Source organism: Lithobates pipiens, unplaced genomic scaffold, assembly GCF_037356315.1.
Source record: "Lithobates pipiens isolate NorthernLeopardFrog02 unplaced genomic scaffold, aLitPip1_a1.2 Scaffold_16, whole genome shotgun sequence".
NCBI classification, from domain to species: Eukaryota; Metazoa; Chordata; class Amphibia; order Anura; family Ranidae; genus Lithobates; species Lithobates pipiens.
In genome coordinates, this window is record NW_027507748.1 from 59,651,466 (window position 1) to 59,671,999 (window position 20,534).

Here is a 20,534-nt window from a genome sequence, read left to right on the forward strand (position 1 = left end):
GTATTAGCTCTTACTGTCTTTACATGATGCAATGGGTTTTTAATTTTAGTATTTGCATTTTTTATTCTTTGGCATTTAAGAGTTTGCATTTGTCTCTTCATTCCTCCCCAGGACCGATACAGTGTTCCTTGTAGCAAAGGAGCTTTCTCACGTTTCCAAATCCTCCATGGTGGAGCCACTCTTTCTACCAAGCAATTTGCTTTCCTTATTTTGCCGTTACCTGGACAAGCAGACTATTCATAAACTAGAGGACAAAATGGAGTAAGTTGCCTTTTTATTTCAAACCTTTGGTGAATGCCCGGCACCCCAAATCGGGAACGATCATGTGTTTTTAGGTTAGACAAATTTATGTGGTTGAATTTTTGTTTGCCTAAGGCTTTGTACACAAAGGCGTGAGGTGCACATTTGTAATTGTTTTTAAAAAGCAGATACCCTTTCATTATTTATTATTATTATTATTATTATTATTATTCAGGATTTATATAGCGCCAACAGTTTGCGCAGCGCTTTACAATATGAGGGCAGACAGTACACTTACAATACAAATCAATACAGGAGGGATCAGAGGGCCCTGCTCGTTAGAGCTTACAATCTTGAAGGGAGGGTCAAGTTGAAACAAAAGGTAATAACTGTGGAGGATAAGCTGATGGAGAAACTGAAAATACAGTTAGGTTTGGGTGGGGTAGGCTTCTCTGAAGAGAAGTGTTTTCAGGGATCCTCTAAAAGCTAATAAAGTAGGAGATAAGCGGACAGATTGGGGTAGGGCATTCCATAGGATTGGGGAGGCTTTGGAAAAGTCCTGGAGGAGAGTATGGGAGGAGGTGATGAGGGAGCTAGAGAGCAGGAGGTCTTGAGAGGAACGAAGAGGACGAGTAGGTTGGTATTTAGAGACTAAGCTAGTGATGTAGCTGGGGGCCGAGCTGTGGATGGCTTTCATGAAAACTTCATGTTTTTTGTAACAACCTTTGCTACATGATCGTATATCAAGATAAAAAAAATAGTTTAAAGTATATATTATGTCAAAGCAAATAATACATTGATACTTAAATTAATTTTATTACATGCAAGCAGTACCTGAATTTGGCTTGGTATCAGGCTCTCTTGCAATCTCGCTCCAGCAGAGCTCAGGTTGGAAAATGAAGAAGCAGCGCAAGTAGCCAAAAAGTTTTGTTGCAGTGCCCATGTGCTAACAAGGGACATGCTGATAGGAGAGAGCAAAGAAACAGTCCATAGATGTGTTAATGAATCCTACGATTACATTTATTGGCACAATCACGCACTTGCAAAAGTGATTCCCTTTTATGTGCTACTGGAGCATGCATATCTTTGAATTCCTTCATGCATCACAAAAAAGTGAGCATATCCTTGTGGTACATCACTGGCGGACATGTCTTAGTTTAAATAACTTTGAAAATTGTTAGGTAGCACAAACCCATACCCACTTACATTGTAGCTAAAATATAGGTTATCTATCTACTTAAATTAAAGCTCTTGATGGAAAGGTGGTCATTCAAAAGCCTGGATCTACAGTTGCTGGATGGGGTGGAGGAGTGCGTGCCCTGCAAAGGTCCAGTCAAGGCACAAGATAATGAAAGCAACAGGTTCTCTGTGTAGTTCAAATTATGTTTCAACTCCTGGGTTAAGTATGGAATTAAGACACTACACATAATCTTTGAGGCTACTTGAGTTCGGTGTGCATAGGACAGTTTCTCTCTCTGATCATGTTGACCTAATGGAAACCATCTGTATTACTGACTAGCTAGATAAACTCTCAATGCTTCAGACTTATTGGGGTAAACTCCCTAAGATAAATCACTGCATGAATTTTTGATATAAAATAACACGCGTGGTATTTACCTCCAAAGTTGTTAACAAAAAATGTTAATTAAAAAGGATAGTAAACCTCAAAATTAAAAAAATTGGACCCCAGAAGATAATGTGCTCGTAGGCACCGCTAGGGATGGTGTCATAATGTGCTAGAGGCAATCTGTGGCACCACACTGGTTACCTTCATTCGTTTGGTATTTTTCCTTTCCACTACTCCAGACCTTTTGGAGGGAGTTGGTGGATGCCATAAACCCAGTTGGATGACAAACCTTGAGAATAAATGCTCAATTATGCTACTACTACACCAGAAAATGTTAGGTGGTGACCCCCCTCAATATGATCTATTTTCTGTAAAGCCTTCTTTGCTAGATAAACAGATAAAATGTAGACTTTCTACCCCACCTACAGGTACAGGTTGTGATAGGGTTCTATCCCTCTCTAGCCTAAACTGCCCTCAAACTTTCAAGTATTGACAAACTAGATTTACGGCAAGGGCTTACTATCTAGACCGATACCGGTGTACTAATCTCTCGTATAGGTTGCTCCAAAAACCATGCTAGGCATAGGTGGGTAGCCACTCGGGTATGAACCTTCTCCTACCCAGATTTATGCAATTCTGGTTCTATGCCCACCCTTTCATATTTTTGGGTCGCATGACCCAGCTCTTTCCCAGCCTGTCTGCAGGGAAACAATGGCAGGAGGAGCTTCTATTCCTCTGCTGCTGGTCACATGTTCAAAATTAGAAACAAAAGCCTTTGGTAAACAGAGTAAAATGATTAATATCAATAAACTGTTTTAAATCACCATACAAATATACAGTAACACAAAAGGTGCTGCCTTGAATGTTAAATATATAAAATGCAGGAGTTGATAAAACCAGCTGCCCCCTTAAAATGTACATATATTATATAGCATATATATATTTTTTTTAAACAAATCTTTAACGTTTGTGCCAATAACACGGTGTTGGCAGAAATCTGCCAATCTCAGGCAGTCACCCCCCCCAGCCTGTGCATTATAACAGGGGAGGTGAAGCCTCCATAAATTAAGATGCAATATCCCACCCACATTGTTTTGGCTAGTTAGTGGGCATGGAGAAGGAGGGAGTGGGCTGTGATTTTACCACTGTATACGCCCACATGTGACTCTCTATAGTCACATGGGTTGCTCAGATGTGAAAGGGAAGAAATGCTCAGGGTAGGAAATGCATATAAAACTGAGCATGTGCGTTTTTTTTTTTTTTTTTTTTACATCTGTTCCATCTTGTATGTGTGGTTGTTTGGTTGTAGTGTCTCCCCCCCCCCCCCCCGGTACTGCACGGTTGGCAGACTGGGGGACACCCTAAAGTGGACTCCACCTCAGGGTGCCTTTTTCAGATGGATAAATGCAAATCTTCGGCATGCTGTATGGCTTGGTGTGACTCTGGACCTCACTTGTGCTCCTAGGCCTATATCTTGTAGCAAATTTCTAAATTGCAGTCATGTCCTTAAATATTAGAATCCTCTCTTGGAATGTCAGGGGTTTGAATTCAAAATTCAAAAGCTCTCTGGTGCTAAAACTTTTGCAGGCCCAACATCCTCACATAATTTTTACAGGCAACACATCTATTAGGCAACCAAATTCTGGATGCATAGAGCCATACATGCCACTTTTCCGTCTTATGCTAGGGGTGTGTCTATTTTGTTGCACAAGTCCCTACCCTGGTCCATAGAAACGGTGGGTTAGCAGGTTAGCCCTGGTAAATGTTTATATTCCCTTTTTACGGGGAATATCCTGTACGAGGTGTTGGAGAAATTGGCACCTCACGCACCATTCCAGTTATTGGTAGCTGGTGATTTCAATAATGTTCTCAATTATATGTTGGACGCGTCCAACCCACGCAGCGCTCCAAACCATGAATTGTCATACTGGGCAGAAGCTGCGGGTCTTGCGGAGATCTGGCGTACTGCTACTCCTCTGTCCTCGGTACATGTTTCGTCATCCAGAATAGACCTGGTGTTCGCCAACGGAGCATTATTGCCTCTGGTGGATGGGGCGTCATACCTTCTAGGGGGAGTATCGGATCACACTCCACTTCAGATTACCTTGCAATTAGGCTCCCAGAGTTCAAGGAGGATTTGGTGTCTGTCTCCTAGATGGGTGGGTGAGCCCGCTGTGGAAGAGCTGCTGAAGCCACACCTTGATGCATACTGGCAGATTAATGAAGGATCTGCAATGGTACACTCCGAATGGGAGGCCTTCAAGGCCACCACTAGGGGGGGTATACATATCGGCCATAAAAGCCCTTAGAACAGAGCAAAACCGTGTATTGAAACAAATCCAGGAGAGCGAACAGGAATGCGCTAAGGCACATGCGGATTCACCTTCCTCTGACACATTGGCTCAATTGCAGTTTGCAAGGAGGAACGTAGCTCTCCATTATTGGAACGTGACTACTTGTCAGCTGCAAGGGAGAGCAGTGCGTGTTTTTGAAAAAGGAGATAAAAATGGCAAACTCTTAGCTCTTCTGATGGCAGGAGACGGTAGTGCCCTGTATACTGTCCCCGTCTGGACATCCGCTGAGAGATAGGGAGGACATAGTATGAGAGTTTGTGTCCTTTCTATAGGTCTCTAAACTTTCCTATAGATCCCTATGACATAAGTGACCTCAGGAACACATTGGAGACCCTTCAGTTGCCCATACTGCCAGCGGAGTCTAGAAATTTTCTGGATGCCGCTTTCAGGGAAGAGGTGGTAGTGTTCGCAATAGGGTCCTTTCCTAGTGGTAAAGCTCCTGGACCAGATGGTCTGCCAATTGAGTGGTATCACCACTACTCAGAGACCCTGGCACCCAGACTACTGAAATTATTTACGGAATGTTTACACTATGGGCCTCCTTTTATGAGGCCCATAGTGTATTATTGGCTAAGCCGGATAAAGACCCACTGCAGTGTTCATCATATAGGCCCATCCCTTTATTAAATATGGACTTCAAAATACTGACCAAAATGTTAGCTACTAGACTTATGTTGGTTGTACTGCATGTTATTTCCCCTGACCAAACAGGTTTTATGCCCAAAAAGACCACAGACATTAATCTGCACAGGGTCTTAACTCAAACTGTTAGGCCCAGATATTTCCAGCGGTGGGATACTGGTCTTTCTAGATCTGGAAAAGGCCTTTGATTCTGTGGACTGGAACTACAGGGGGTAATATTGGAGACTTTCAGTTTCGGTCCCCAGTTCCAGAGGTGGATTGACATTCTATATCATTGCCATAAAGCTAAACAATGTTGCCCAAATTTTTTTTCCATAGGGGCACTCGCCAAGGTTGCCCGTTGTTTCCGGGTCTTTTTTCCATCATGATTGAATCCTTGGCTGCAGACTTGCAAGCGTCTGAGGAGGTACAGGGGATAACGGTGGATAGCTTGACCGGAAAAACTGCACTATATGCAGACGATATGGTTCTTTTTCTGCAAGACTCCAAGGATTCCCTGTCGGCGGCTTTAGACATCCTAAATTCCTTTGCCCATTTTTCGGGTCTGAGAGTCAACTGGGGAAAATCCCAAATTCTCTACCTCAGAACACCATCCCCCCCAGATGTGAGATTCCTGCAGATTGTCCCTTGCAGAGGGTGGAGGTGATCAAATATCTGGGGTTACGCATATCTAACACTGTATCAGACTTTATTGCCTTGAATGTCGATCCACTTCTGACTAAACTAAAATCCAGACTGCAGGCATGGCAGAATCTACCTTTGACACTCATAGGCAGGGTGAATCTATTAAAAATTTAATTTTTTGCCTCTTTTTGTATATTTTGGAATTCCCCAGTTTGGATACCGAGATATATATTTATAAGAATAGATCAATTACTTTCCTGTGGCAGGGGTGACACCCCCAAATTAAACTTGGGGTGTTACAATTGCAGTGGAAACAAGGGGGTCTGGCAGTCCCGGACTTTCACAGGTATTTTTTTAGCGGGTCAGTTGGTATTCATTGGTATTCGTACTTGCTCTACCTGAGGATGACACTGCTAATACACTAAAGGCAGTTGTAGTTGGCTCGTATGAGGCACTGACATCTCCCGCATTGGGGGGTCCGGGCTCCGTATAAGATCCCGTTATCCATGCGTTCAACTAGTAACGCATGGGTAGCTGTGAGCAAGACTGGTAGAACTTCCCAGATTTCTCATCACACACCACTTTGGAAGAATCCCAAATTCACACCTGTGTGAGTACCCTGACCCAATTATCTGGACTAAGTTTGGTATTAAGACGCTGAAAGACATTGGGCGGTGGGAAACTTTTACAGTTTGATGCCCTGAAAACTAAGTTTTATCTTCCCAACACTCACTTGTTTCGGTATCTTCAGCTCCGACACGCATACAATGGCCAATTCAGGGATGTTGGTCTTACCTTGAAAATGAGTGATTTAGAGTCTTTACTGAGGGAGGACACTTTGGAGAAGGCCTTGTCTACAATATATAAACTGTTTGTGGAGGGAGAGAATCTTCTTGCAGGGTGTAGGGAGGTGTGGGGTGTTCCCCCCCCCCCCCCAGATGGATGAGGATGACTAAGAGGATGTATGGGACATTAATTTTACTAGATTGGTTTCTGCAAGAGACCAACTCATTCAGTTTAAATTCCTGCATCGTATATATCTTACTCCAGCAAGATTGGCTAAGATGTTCCCTACCCGGTCCCCGGCTTGCTTGTGGTGCAATTCCTTCACTGATGATTTCATGCACATCTTTTGGAACTGCACGAACATCCAAGTGTTTTGGAAGGGGGTCATGGAATGTATAGCGGAAGTGACCGTCATTCATATACAGCCCACGATAGAAGTGTGCCTTTTGGGATTGGTAGACAATCTAGCCCCAAAAAGGAGTAACTCGTACGTTGCTGATGATCCTCATCTATTACGCTAGGAAAATTATAGTGTTATTATGGAAAAAGCCCAATCCTCCATCTGTATCTGCGTGGAAGGGTGTGGTTAATAGGGCGGCACCGTTTATACAAGGCTACATACATCAGCAGGGGCATCCCAGAGAAGTTTGACAAAGTTTTGGGCAGTTGGATGAATAGTGAAACCACGGTGGCGGATTGAGTGGCTCCTAACAGAATGCTCCTGCAGTAAGATGTAATATGAATGTGACTGTCCAGAGGGCAGAGGAGAGAGTCAATGCTGAAGAAATGTAAATAGTTTCTGTTTTGTGTGGCCCATTGGGTGGTCTTTATATTTGTTTAAAAAAGCAATAAATAAAACAAAAAAAAAAACAAAAAAGAGCATGTGCACTAGCTGCCAATGCTGCTCCGCGATGTCTGCCGGGCACCCGCGATCGCTCATGACAGAGGGAAAAATGGGCATTTGTGTGTGTAAACACACAAATCCACTTTCTGTTAGGGGTGGTTCCTAGTATATAGGAATAACGATCGGTCTCCTTCCCAAGTCAGTCTAACACACCCCCCCCCCCCACAGTTGGAACACACACTGAGGGAACACATTTGCGATTTTGTCTGCTGCAATGTTGCAGTACCGCTAAAATCACAGACCGACACATCTACTAGTAAAAAAGTCAATATAAATGGCATAAATCTATCCCCTATAAACCAATCAATATATGCTTAGTGTGTGTGTGTGCGTGTGTATATATATTTATTATACTCGTGTGTGTGTGTGTGTGATATAGATATAGATATAGATATAGATATATATATATATATATATATATATATATATATATATATATATATATATATATATATATATATATATATATATATATATATATATATATATATATATAATTATACACTACCGTTCAAAAGTTTGGGGTCACATTGAAATGTCCTTATTTTTGAAGGAAAAGCACTGTACTTTTCAATGAAGCTAACTTTAAACTAGTCCTAACTTTAAACAAATATACTCTATACATTGCTAATGTGGTAAATGACTATTCTAACTGCAAATGTCTAGTTTTTGGTGCAATATCTACATGGGTATATAGAGGCCCATTTCCAGCAACTATCACTCCAGTGTTCTAATGGTACAATGTGTTTGCTCATTGGCTCAGAAGGCTAATTGATGATTAGCAAACCCTTGTGCAATCATGTTCACACATCTAAAAACAGTCTAGCTCCTTCCAGAAGCTACAAAACTGACCTTCCTGTGAGCAGATTGAGTTTCTGGAGCATCACATTTGTGGGGTCAATTAAACGCTCAAAATGGCCAGAAAAAGAGAACTTTCATCTGAAACTCGACAGTCTATTCTTGTTCTTAGAAATGAAGGCTATTCCATGCGAGAAATTGCAAAGAAATTGAAGATTTCCTACAACGGTGTGTACTACTCCCTTCAGAGGACAGCACAAACAGGCTCTAACCAGAGTAGAAAAAGAAGTGGGAGGCCGCGTTGCACAACTAAGCAAGAAGATAAGCACATTAGAGTCTCTAGTTTGAGAAACAGACGCCTCACAGGTCCCCAACTGGCATCTTCATTAAATAAATGAATAAGGAAGGCTATCACTCCATTTTGCAACGCCATGCCATACCCAGTGGACAGCGCTTGATTGGAGCCAATTTCATCCTACAACAGGACAATGACCCTAAACACACCTCCAAATTGTGCAAGAACTATTTACAGCAGAAGCAGGCAGCTGGTATTCTATCGGTAATGGAGTGGCCAGCACAGTCACCAGATCTGAACCCCATTGAGCTGTTGTAGGAGCAGCTTGACCGTATGGTACGCCAGAAGTGCCCATCCAACCAATCCAACTTGTGGGAGCTGCTTCTAGAAGCGTGGGGTGCAATTTCTCCAGCTTACCTCAATAAATTAACAGCTAGAATGCCAAAGGTGTGCAATGCTGTAATTGCTGCAAAGGGAGGATTCTTTGACGAAAGCAAAGTTTGATGTAAAAACAATGTTATTTCAAATACAAATCATTATTTCTAACCTTGTCAATGTCTTGACTCTATTTTCTATTCATTTCACAACGTATGGTGGTGAATAAGTGTGACTTTTCATGGAAAACACAAAATTGTTTGGGTTACCCCAAACTTTTGAACGGTAGTGTGTGTGTATGTATGTATGTAAATGTGTATGTGTGTGTATATGTATGTGTATATATGTATATATATATATATATATATATATATATATATATATATATATATATATATATTATAATATTCATCTATTATATTTTTTGGCCCAAACTGATGAAGAAAATATATAATTGGGCATATTTATTATAGTAAAAATGTTGTGGCTTTTTTTTTTCAAAAGTATAGCTCTTTTGTTTTATAACGCAAAAAGTAAAAAATGCAGAGGTGATCAAATAGCACCAAAAGAAAGCTCTATTTGTGGGGAAAAAAGGACATAAGAAATGGCTTGGTCAGGAAGGGGGTAAATCATTCCGGGCTGAAGTGGTTAATGACACTTTAAGCATACTATTATTCACTTAAGGTACCAATGATAGATTTATGTGACAATATAGCTACAATATAGCTGTATATCTGTTCCAAAGCTTGATCAACTGCCGAAAATGTGCTGATTTCTGTACCCTGTTAGGTCTATAAAATGCAAAAAACTTCAATAAAAGTATGTTACAATACAACATACAGTATACATTATCGATAATTTTAGCACTTGTGTTGATCAAACCTGACTTAAACTAGAATATTAAAGCGATTGTAAAAGCAGAAGGTTTTTTATCTTAATGCAGTCTATGCATTAAGATAAGCCTTCTGTGTGCAGCAGCCCCCATAATACCTGAGCCCCATCTAGATCCAGCAATGTTGCAGCAGTGTCTCGGCTGTCTGGGGCTCTTCCCTTATTGGCTGAAACATCAGCGTAGCGTCATTGTGTCCCACTGCTGTCAGTCAGCCAATGGGGAGAGAGAGGGTCTGAATGGACACAGCTGTGGCTCGGCATGGATGCTCTGTGTGGGATGCTCATCTGGAGGGAGGGGCCTGGAGAGCCAGCAAGAGACCGGAGAAGAGGATCTTGGCTGCTCTCTGCAATACCACTACACAGGGCAGGTAAGTATAACATGTTTGTTATCTTTAAAGAAGAAAAAATGTGGCTTTACAATCACTTTAACCTCTTGCCGCCCGCCCACCGTCAAATGAGAGGGACAGTGTGGCTCTTATTCTAGGAGGACGTCGTATGAAGGTGTCCCAGAACAGCCGTTATCGTGCGGCAATCGTGGCTGTGCCGTGTTGCTAGGTCACGGCACGCCCCTGCCACGGCTCTTTATCCATGTGATCGGCTGTGTCTAATCACAGCCAGTCGCGTGTAAATATTAAAGTGCCATGAATCGACTCCTTGCAAAGAAGATCTGGGTAGGTAATTGAGGCACTGATCATCAGTGCCCTGAGTACAGGAAAGCCCCAGCAGTGCCTATCAGTGGCTGCCCACCAGTGCCATCTATCAGTGTGGCATGTTAGTGCCACCTAATCGGCGCACATAAGTGCCACCTCATCAGTGAAGGAGAAAAATTGCTTTTTTACAAAATTTACTGACAGAAAATAAACTTTTGGGTGCAGTGTTGCATGGCTGCTCAATTGTCATTGAAAGTGCGAAAGCTAAAAAATGGCCTGGGCAGGAAGGGGGGGTGAAAGTGCCCGGTATTGAGGTTTTTAAACTTGAAAATGGTTTAAGCTCAAATTTACTTTATTTTTATTTTTTTCCCTCCTAGATGTCCTACAGCACCCCCCTACGCTGCTGTGCCTTCATGAAAACTGAATAAAAAAATGAAGAGATCAGCCTTTGCTTCGCTCACCACAAACTGGTGGATGGATCTTCCGTTTTTGGAAACTTAAATATTTAATCCTGTTTTAAAGGAATTTTTTTGCTTTGTTTTGTCTAACTTTTTGATGTGAATTTCCAGCTTTAAGGAGCATGAGCAGGAGGGCCTGAGAGGCTGTGCCGTGTTCCCTTTTTGTTTGGAAGAATTGCGAGAAAACAAGTGATGTAAAAATATGGGGGGTGTAAATGATGAATGTAATTTATATTTTTGTTTGCCAATTTTGCACAGCATTCACTTTTGGCATGTACAGCACTTGCAAAATAAACGAAAAGGAAGTATCGCTTGTTTGTGTTTGAATATTTAAAGGAAATTTTAAAGTCTGTAGTGATTAGGCAAGGGGCTTTTAGGATTAATATGCAATATTGGATGATTTACTATTTTATCCAATGTAGTGCACTGAACGCTCAGCAATGTATTTCTGCTGTATGATCTTCATGATTAAGCCCTGAGAGCGGGACGAAACATGTTGGAGTTGTGGTCTGGATGAATCAAGCTGAGGCTGCCTTTACCTGCTAACTCGGGCTGGGTGAGGTGTGTAGTGGCCAGGCAATCTCTAACTATTTTTGCAATGTATTACCAGGCACATTGGCTTGGTGTGGGGGTGCAGTTTTAAATGAATGGCACGGGAACACACCATGATACATATATTGTGGTAATGTCTGTTAAAAAATGCATGTATAGTTGTAAAGCTGGCTTTAACATATTTTGGATGTATCTAGTGTAAGTACCTGATATTGACAGTTAATTACAATTCCCTACACAGCAGAGTTCAAACTGGGAAAGGGAGAAGCCACATAAAGATAACAAATCGTGCTGGAAGGGCTCATATATTGCAAAGAACATGCTAACAGGAGTAGAAAGCAGAGTGAGTTCATCAGTCTGCTGTGTCTTCTTTCATGAAGTTTAACCAGATTTTTTGTCTGATGTCACTTCCGGTTCCAGAGCCATAGTAAAAATATATATGTGTGTGTGTGTGTGTGTGTGTGTGTGTGTGTGTATATATTTAGTGTAAATATCATGTTTTTTTTATTAAAGTGTATTTATTTTTTTCCAAACAAATTGTGTTTGAAAGACCACTGCACAAATACTGAGTGGCATAAAATATTGCAACAATTGCCATTTTATTCTCTAGAGTCTCTACAAAAAACTAAATATATAATGTTTGGGGTTCTAAGTAATTTTACAGCAAAAAATACTAATTCAAACTTTTAAACAAAATGTGTCCAGAAAAGGCCTGATCTTCAAGCTGCAATGTTCAGCTCCTATCCTCTGGAACGTCCTACCCCAATTTGTTCAGCGATGTCCCACTCTATCTGCCTTTGGGAGATGTCTGGAAACTCTATAGGGAAGCATTTCCCACCTCTACCTAACAACCAAATGTTTACTTTCTCCATCATCTCCTCTTTCACAGTTAACACCTTTTTGTATCACCCCGTTCCCCTCCCTTTTAGATTGTAAGCTCTCATGAGCAGAGCTTTCCAAACCCTCTTGTCTAAAACGGCACTGTCTCCATGTATATTGTAAATAGTTGTTATAATAATAATTATAAAATAATAAAAAAACAAGAGTAAAATCGCGTCAAATTGATTTAAAAGTCGCACCTCAAAAACGCATCGCACTAGTGTGAACCAGAAATGAGTCCCCTTCATTTCTTTATATTAAAGTCTGATAAAACAGGTGCAATGTAACAAAATATCTTTCTATTTTTATTAGCGGATGCACTAAAAATAACGCATGTAGACAGTGACCTCTGCTGGTGGTTATTGAGAAGGTACCGCTCTGTAATTGAAGAGGTCACCCACATTTTTATTTATTTTGGTAATTGTTTTATCTGACAATTATTTTTTACCTGAAATGTAGATACTTTATCATATAAGATACACATTTAGCAAAAATATGAGAACTACCAAAGTTAGGTTGCCAGCTCTTGCCATGGATAAAAGTAGGCACCTGCTAATTACCATTGCATAGGTGGTGCACGTATTGTAATATGGGTATGGCCCAATTAAAGTGTGTGTGGCTGAGTAAGGGGAAGACGTGGCATAATAACATTTTTAAAGAGTTTTTATTCACCAACAGGATGCTTTGCCATGAACTCACATTTACTGCCACCATTTTCTAGGAGACCACCCTTCAACATTCCAGGAGACTGTTAAAGACGGCTGGTATGTGTCAAAAACTTGTTAATTGAATATGTTGCATGAGACTGTAAGCTTTGCACTGCAAAAGAGTACTAGAGACTGTGGACACGCTACGCATACATGCTATATATATATATATATATATATATATATATATATAAATTTGTGTGGCAGCTCCTGAAGAGCATGCTCTATGCCGTTTTCTAAAGTTAAAGTTGCCTAAACTGCAGTTTGGTTTGGGTACAATTGTCTAAATTGGGCCTTGGCATCAGTCTGACTGGACTGTGAAATGTTCAGCCTGGCCACGGGGGGCACTTAACCACTTGCTTACTGGGCACTTAAACACCCTTCCTGACCAGACCAATTTTCAGCTTTTGGTGCTCTCACACTTTGAATGACAATTACTCAGTCATGCAACACTGTACCCAAATGAATTTTGTGTCCTTTTTTTCCCACAAATAGAGCTTTCTTTTGGTGGTATTTGATCACCTCTGGGGTTTTTATTTTTTGCGCTATAAATGAAAAAGACCGAAAATTTTGAAGAAAAACGCATATTTCTTTGTTTCTGTGACAGAATTATGCAAATTATTAATTTTTCTTCATAAATTTTGGCCACAATTTATACTGCTACATATCTTTGGTAAAAATAACCCAAATTAGTGGATATTATTTGGTCTTTGTGAAAGTTATAGAGTCTACAAGCTGTGGTGCGAATCGCACAAAATTGATCACATCTGATGTACTGGTGGCCTATCGCTTCTTGTGACCCGAACAAGTCAGGAAAGTACAAATACCCCCCAAATGACCCCTTTTTGGAAAGTAGACATTCCAAGGTATTTAGTAAGAGGCATGGTGAGCTTTGATGTTGTAATTTTTTTCCCACAATTCTTTGAAAAATTAAGATTTTTCATTTTTCTCCACAAAATTGTCATTGTAATAGGTTATTTCTCTCACATGGCATGTGTATACCACAAATGACACCCCCAAAAAAATTCTGCTACTCCTCTTGAGTATTACAATACCACATGTGTGTGACTTTTTCACAGCCTGGCCACATAGAGAGGCCCAACATGCAGGGAGCGCCATCACATGTTCTAGGAGCATAAATTACACATCTAACTTGTTGACTACTTATTACACTTTTGAAATACCAGGACAATGACACGTGACACTGATGACAGATGGCACTGATACGTGGCATTAATGACACTTATACGTGGCACTGATGACAGATGGCACTAATACGTGGCACTGATGACAGATGGCTCTAATACGTGGCACTGATGACACTTGGCTCTAATACGTGGCACTGATGACACTTGGCTCTAATACGTGGCACTGATGACACTTGGCTCTAATACGTGGCACTGATGACACTTGGCTCTAATACGTGGCACTGATGACACTTGGCTCTAATACGTGGCACTGATGACACTTGGCTCTAATACGTGGCACTGATGACACTTGGCTCTAATACGTGGCACTGATGACACTTGGCTCTAATACGTGGCACTGATGACACTTGGCTCTAATACGTGGCACTGATGACACTTGGCTCTAATACGTGGCACTGATGACACTTGGCTCTAATACGTGGCACCGATGACACGTGGCACTAATACGTGGCACCGATGACGCGTGACACAGATGGCACTGATAAGTGGCATTGAAGACACATGACACTGACAACAGATGGCATGTGACACTGACAGGTGGCACTGATGACAAATGGCACTGATGACAGATGGCACTATGTGGCGCTGACACGTGGCACTGATGACAGATGCCACTTATACGTGGCACTGGGGACAAATGGCACTGGGGACAAATGGCACTGGGGGCAGGTGGCACTGGGGTGGGGTGGATGGCACTGGGGCAGGATGGCCCTTTTTTTTTTTCCTCTGTGCACTGACGGCTGCTGCAGCCGTTCTTCTCTCCCCTTTAACACGCTGTCTGTGTGAGGAGGGAGAGCGGCGCTGAGAGATGATCTCATATGTTTACATATGAGATCATCTCCCATTGGACACGCCGATCACGCTGTAAACGGCCGCTGTGATTGGCCGTTTACAGCGATCTGTGTTTGCCTGTCCCCGGGGGGCACGGGAAACGGAGAACTAAACAATAGGACATCCAGGGACGGCCAATTGCAGGAAAGCGCCTGCTCTAAGGCCGTAAATCGGCTATAGGGCGGGCGCGAGGTGGTTAAAGGGATTGTAAAGTGAATTTTTTTTTTTTTATTTAAAATAACAAACATGTTATACTTGCCTCCACTGTGCAGCTCGTGTTGCACAGAGTGGCCCCGAACCTGCTCTTCTGGGGTCCCTTGGCGGCTGTCTCTGCTTCCTCCCACAGATGCTTCTCACGTTAATGCGAGCTCCCTCTCATGGTGAGAAACATCTGCGGACACGCTCCCGTGATACAGCTGGCGGCTATAGCCGCTCGTTATGTCACACAGCCCCGCCCCCGGCGCTCCGCATCAGTGGATGTGACTGACAGCAGCGCGAGCCAATGGCTGTGCTGCTTTCCATCCATCCACTCCAGCCAATCGGCGGCCAGGCTGAACGGTGGAAAGGACGTCGGGGGACGAGCGCGGGACTTTCGATGGGTCAGGTAAGTAAAACGGGGGCTGGGGGCGCAGGCACTGTCAGATGTTTTTTCACCTTAATGCATTAAGGCGAAAAAACATTTACCTTTACAACCCCTTTAAGATACTCTCTCTGAGCCCGCCCAGTGGGAGTGGCGCTCTCGCTGTGCTTTCTGGGAGAGGGTATTTAGGATGCGGACGTCATGTAGTTCGGGTTTCCAGTCCAGAATGATCTGACTTCATGGTCCTGGTCCTCCTGACCAGCCCCCCCAGGAAGGCTATGGCCTGAGATGCAGTGCCACCTGACTTTAATGTCTCAGGGCTGGCTAGCCCGAGGCAAGGAAACTAAAGGAAGGATTCTGAGGTGGTTGGGCGCCGTCTCTGGTTCAGGAGAGACCCATTGTACTTCAACCATTCCAAGGGAGGACTCTTCAGAAGAACAGCACGTACAGGTTGGTTTTCTTAGCAAGAGCCTGGAAGGGCTGAAGTAACCAAGAGAATCCGGTCTTGTGGATATGCCAAGCAGGTGGAGAGATCCAGGTATCACACAAGTGTTCTCAAGCTTAGTTTTCCTATGGTTCTACAAAAATGTCTGTGGTGTGTGTGTGTGTGTGTATCTGTGTGTATATATATGTATATATATATTCTGCAGCATTCAGTGTAGCCTATATTTACAGTGCATTCCGCGGTGTACTGTTTCTACTACTTTTCTGGTGGTGTACACATTACAGTGTAGTGCAGTGTTGCAAAATAAAGTCCCCATCATGTCCAGAAGGTTGCCAAGGAGAGGCAGATGCTCACAGGCCACTAAAAGAGGGTAAGCAGGCTCTGTATCTACAGTCAACAGTGCTGGTCATGGACATGGTGCATCCTCTGCAGCTGGCTGTGGGGCATGCTTGTCCTTTTTTTCTGCTGCTGGGGCAGGGGCAGAAAAATTGGGCCTTTGGGGGTGATGGTGCCACACTGTACTGTACAGTGTAACACCTCACAGATACTCTTGTTGGGTGAAGGAACTGGCCCTGCTGTAAAATATTAGATCAAAAATTGTAATTGCATGCCCCTGTTAAACAAGAACAGAAAAATTGGCACTTAGGCAGTGGTGGTGGTGCCCTAAAACAAAAATATTGTTGGGAGCTAGCATCAGCAAGATTGAAGAGGAATAGGATAGTCACTCAGCAGAGGCAGTCGTGACACATCCATAGAAAAATCAATCGGTTACATCAGCATCAGGTGCTTGATAGCTGCTGCTGATCCAAGACTGATTCATTTTTATGAAGGTGAGCCTATCAACGGAGTCTGTGGACAGGCGCACTCTATGATCTGTCACAAACCCTCCAGCAGCACTGAATATGCATGCAGAAAAAACGCTGGATGCAGGACAAGCCAGTAGCTCAATTACATATTGAGCTAGTTCTGGTCAGTGGTCAATCCTCAAGACCCAGTAACCCAGTGGATGCTCTGTTGGAAAGACAAACAAACAAGATATTTGGGGGGCACACCCTAAAAAAATGCATAAAGATGGTGCTGCCATAAGACCATACAACAGAACAAAAATATTACAGCGCACACATGCAAAACTAACATTTACCTCCAGCAAGGCTTTTTAAAAACATCTACACATTTTCAAAACACATTATCAAAAAATATGGGGATTTGGTCACACCATATTGCTATATGGTGCTTAAGCCCACTTACTGCGACAAAGTACCCCATGATTAGTTGGTCCTACACTACCCAAAGATTGGGAGATCCTGCTTCTCTGAACCATGAGAGCTATACTCCTCTGTGGGAGAACATGAGGTCTCCACCATGACACAGGTGGTCACTAATAAGAGGTACTTACTAAGGGAGTGAGGTGCTCCATCCAAAAGGATTTGGTCAGAATCCATACAATAGACAAACAAGATCCCAAAGTCACCTCAAACCCTTCTCCCCCATACAATTTTTATCAATGGGCCATCTGATGATGAGGAATCTGATAAGCGGCCTTATATTTTTGTCTTTAAATACTCCTTAAAATAAATGTTGATGCTGGCCAAGAATATTTGTGTCTAATCTGCTTGCAATGTTATATGCAAAAGTACTTATATTTTTCTTCAACGCCACAGGAATGGAAAACTGTGGCCTCCCATTTTGCTGACCGTTGGGACGTTCCTAACTGTGGAGGGGCTATAGATGGGAAGCATGTCCACATTGTGTCACCACCCCATTCGGGGTCTTACTATTATAACTATATGGGGTTTAATAGTGTAGTGTTGATGGCGGTGGTGTCGGCATACTATGAGTTCCTCTATGTAGACGTGGGGAAGAATGGCCGGATTTCCAATGGAGGAGTCTTCGCCTAGACGGAGTTTGACCAGCGTCTCCAGACTGGTGGCCTTTCATTGCCACCTGATGCGGATAACGTGGAAGGGCTCTCCTTTGTCTTTATTGCAGATGAAGCCCTCGGTCTGGGTTAGCACCTGATGAGGCCATTTCCCCAAAGGACCGTCACCCTGCAGAGGAGGGTTTTTAACTACCGGCTGGCCAGAGCGAGAAGAGTCGTTGAGAATACCTTCGGGATAATGGGCAGCCGGTTCCACCTGTTTCTGACAGCAATCCATATGGTGGACTAAAAAATAAACCATATCCTATGCTGCTGCATACTGCACAATTATTTAAGAAAGAATTTACGTAATTTATAGCATCACATAATTGTATAGCCTCAGTTGGGCCTGAGGCCTGACTTATTACAGAGAATCCCCTGATGGGCCTGTATACTGGCCGTACTGGCTTGGCCCCCCAAAGTGCCGTGAAGTTAGAGAGAAATATGTAAATTTTATGGGTGGGGGGCCATTGCTATGACAACAGACAATGTCTAAAAAATGTTTTAATAAAAAAAATATTATCGGCTAAAGTCTTGAAATTTCTTTATTGCTTGTTTCTTTTTGGCTGTCTCCTAGGTTCTCCTAGTGCACTTGTAGTGCCAGTTGGATTTTCCTTTAGTAAATAAGCCCCATTTTCACTGTAAATACAATGTAAAGTTCAATGTATAAAAACTGAAGGCAATATCAGACATTATAGTGTCAAAAATGTCTTGATATTGTCAACTTTTTGTACTTTGACCTTATTCATAATAAAAACCGTTTGTAAACAAAAAAAAAAGTCTTGATATTGACTTCATCATATGGGGTGATGTCACCCCTGTAAAAGTAAAATTTTGAAGAAGCACACAAATGGGTATTCCCTCCTAATCCCATGACTAATGTCAACATGTGCTATCTCCCTTTATGGGGGATCAATGGACGTGTTTTGGGGGCACAACCCCAAAACTCTCACCTACTAGAGTTACGAGGAAGGGGTTGCACCCACAAAACGTGTACACTGAGATCCCCTGATTGCAGATAGCACATGTTGACACACCGTGTGCATCTTCAAAATTTGGCTTTTAAAATGTACAAAAAAACTATTTGTTTAGTCTAACAAATCGGAAATGGATGGGATTTGAAAGAAATTTATATTCTTCCCAACACATCTATCGTGTTCTTCATTTGCTGTTCCATAACATTCAGTTTATTCCTAATAATGTAGATTTCCCCATTCCACATCATGTCGTGGATGAGCCTTTGGGGGCTGTCACTAGTGAAAGGTTCAACTTGCTGTTCCACAACCAGCACATCACCTAAACATTGGTTAAAAAACATGTATTAGAAATATGTAGGCATACATATATTACCTGAAGCTGGGGTGTCAGACACTCACCTGTTTGGGTGTCAATCTCGCCCACTTCCTCCACCTCTCCTTCCTCCAGATCCTCGGGGGGCCTTGGGCTGATTTCCCCTTCTTGTTGATTTGGGGGGTCCCTGGTGTCCTCTGATGAGTGGTGTCCTTCGAGTCTTTTCTCCCCTATGAGAATGAAACAAAAAGGAATACTGAGCACACACATATTTTAGTCCAGAAATAGGAATATGAAACATTGCTGGGAAGTGGGGTACAATTGTCTGTTTTGGGCAGAGTTCCAAGCTGAAGACATGATTTTATACCTTACCAAAGCTGGAATACTTACCTTTTTGTGACAATTTTCACACATGGAGACACCTCAAATATCCACTGGAGCACCTGTGTGGGACACCTTCAAAAGTTTGTTCTTGTGTCCCACACTAGTGCTCCTGAGTCCAGATGTGTAAACAGCTGCTGAGTGTCCTTTCCTTACATTCCAATGAATCAAGTTTGCAATTCATTCTAGTTTCAGAGACATCTAGACAACAATGTCCTAACCCTCTTTTAATACAAATTAGCCTGACCAAATGTAGTTAACCCTGTATCAGCTAAAAACATTGTATTTAGTTGGCAAACAAACAATGTTTCCTACAAACAATTACTGTGCCCATCAACATGAAAGTAGCCATTTAAAACTGTACAACAGTAAAGAAAAGCACATGGAGTGGCATGCAAGTTAATAATCCTAATAGGAACACACGATAAGTACTTACTTTTTTGAAGCACTTTCTTTATCCTTCTGTACTGATCCGGCTCCCTTCATTTTCTTAATCGCTCCTTTTGATTGTCGTATCCCAAATTTGTGCCGCAGACACTTTACCACTTTCATCATGATTTTGGCATTTCACAGATTGGGGTTTGGGTACGGCCCATTCTTTACATCATAGTTGGCCCTCCTCAATATGTGGACCATCTCCACGATCTCCTCAAAGGACATATTGGAGGCCTTAAACCTCCCCCCGGATCGGGACGTTTCAGCCTCCAGGCTTTCCTCCTTGTTACTACTAGTAGTAGTCACTTGCTGTGTCTCTGCCGTGTTCCTCTCCTATTGTGACGTAAGAGACGGGGAATCTTCGAGAAAGAACATCAGGGGCAAGCGACGTGGGCAGAGTTTCACACATGCGAAGTCTATATCAAGCTAACATGCATGTGTCGTACGTACGATCTGTGTGTGGAGGAGGGATGAACAGAATGGAAAGAGTCCTAAACGAAAGTAAAATTTGAACTTGGCCCATCAGTGGCCTATACTGCTTCAAGATTGAGGCCTACATTGGGATATGATAATGAGAGTTTAGGCTGACATTAGTGTTTTTGTCTTGTGTATTCATTAAAAATGAATCACTTTAAGGACCCAGAATTCGTGGCCAGTTTGATAGACAGATACAGGGAGATGAGGTATTTGTGGGAGATGAAACACAGCTTATATTATAATAACC

At 42.4% G+C, this 20,534-nt stretch overlaps 1 protein-coding gene across 3 annotated transcripts in view; it reads left to right on the top strand.

Moving 5' to 3' along the window:
* PATL2 (PAT1 homolog 2) overlaps positions 1-10,881 on the top strand; it is a 115,906-nt gene extending 105,025 nt beyond the window's left edge. For all 3 annotated transcript variants that reach the window (XM_077479942.1, XM_077479943.1, XM_077479945.1), the window contains exons 19-20: positions 112-261; positions 10,504-10,881. In XM_077479942.1, coding sequence (XP_077336068.1) covers positions 112-261; positions 10,504-10,543 — 190 coding nt within the window. In that variant the 3' untranslated portion in view covers positions 10,544-10,881. The remainder of the gene's footprint in view (positions 1-111; positions 262-10,503) is intronic.
* Positions 10,882-20,534: the final 9,653 nt, after the last annotated feature.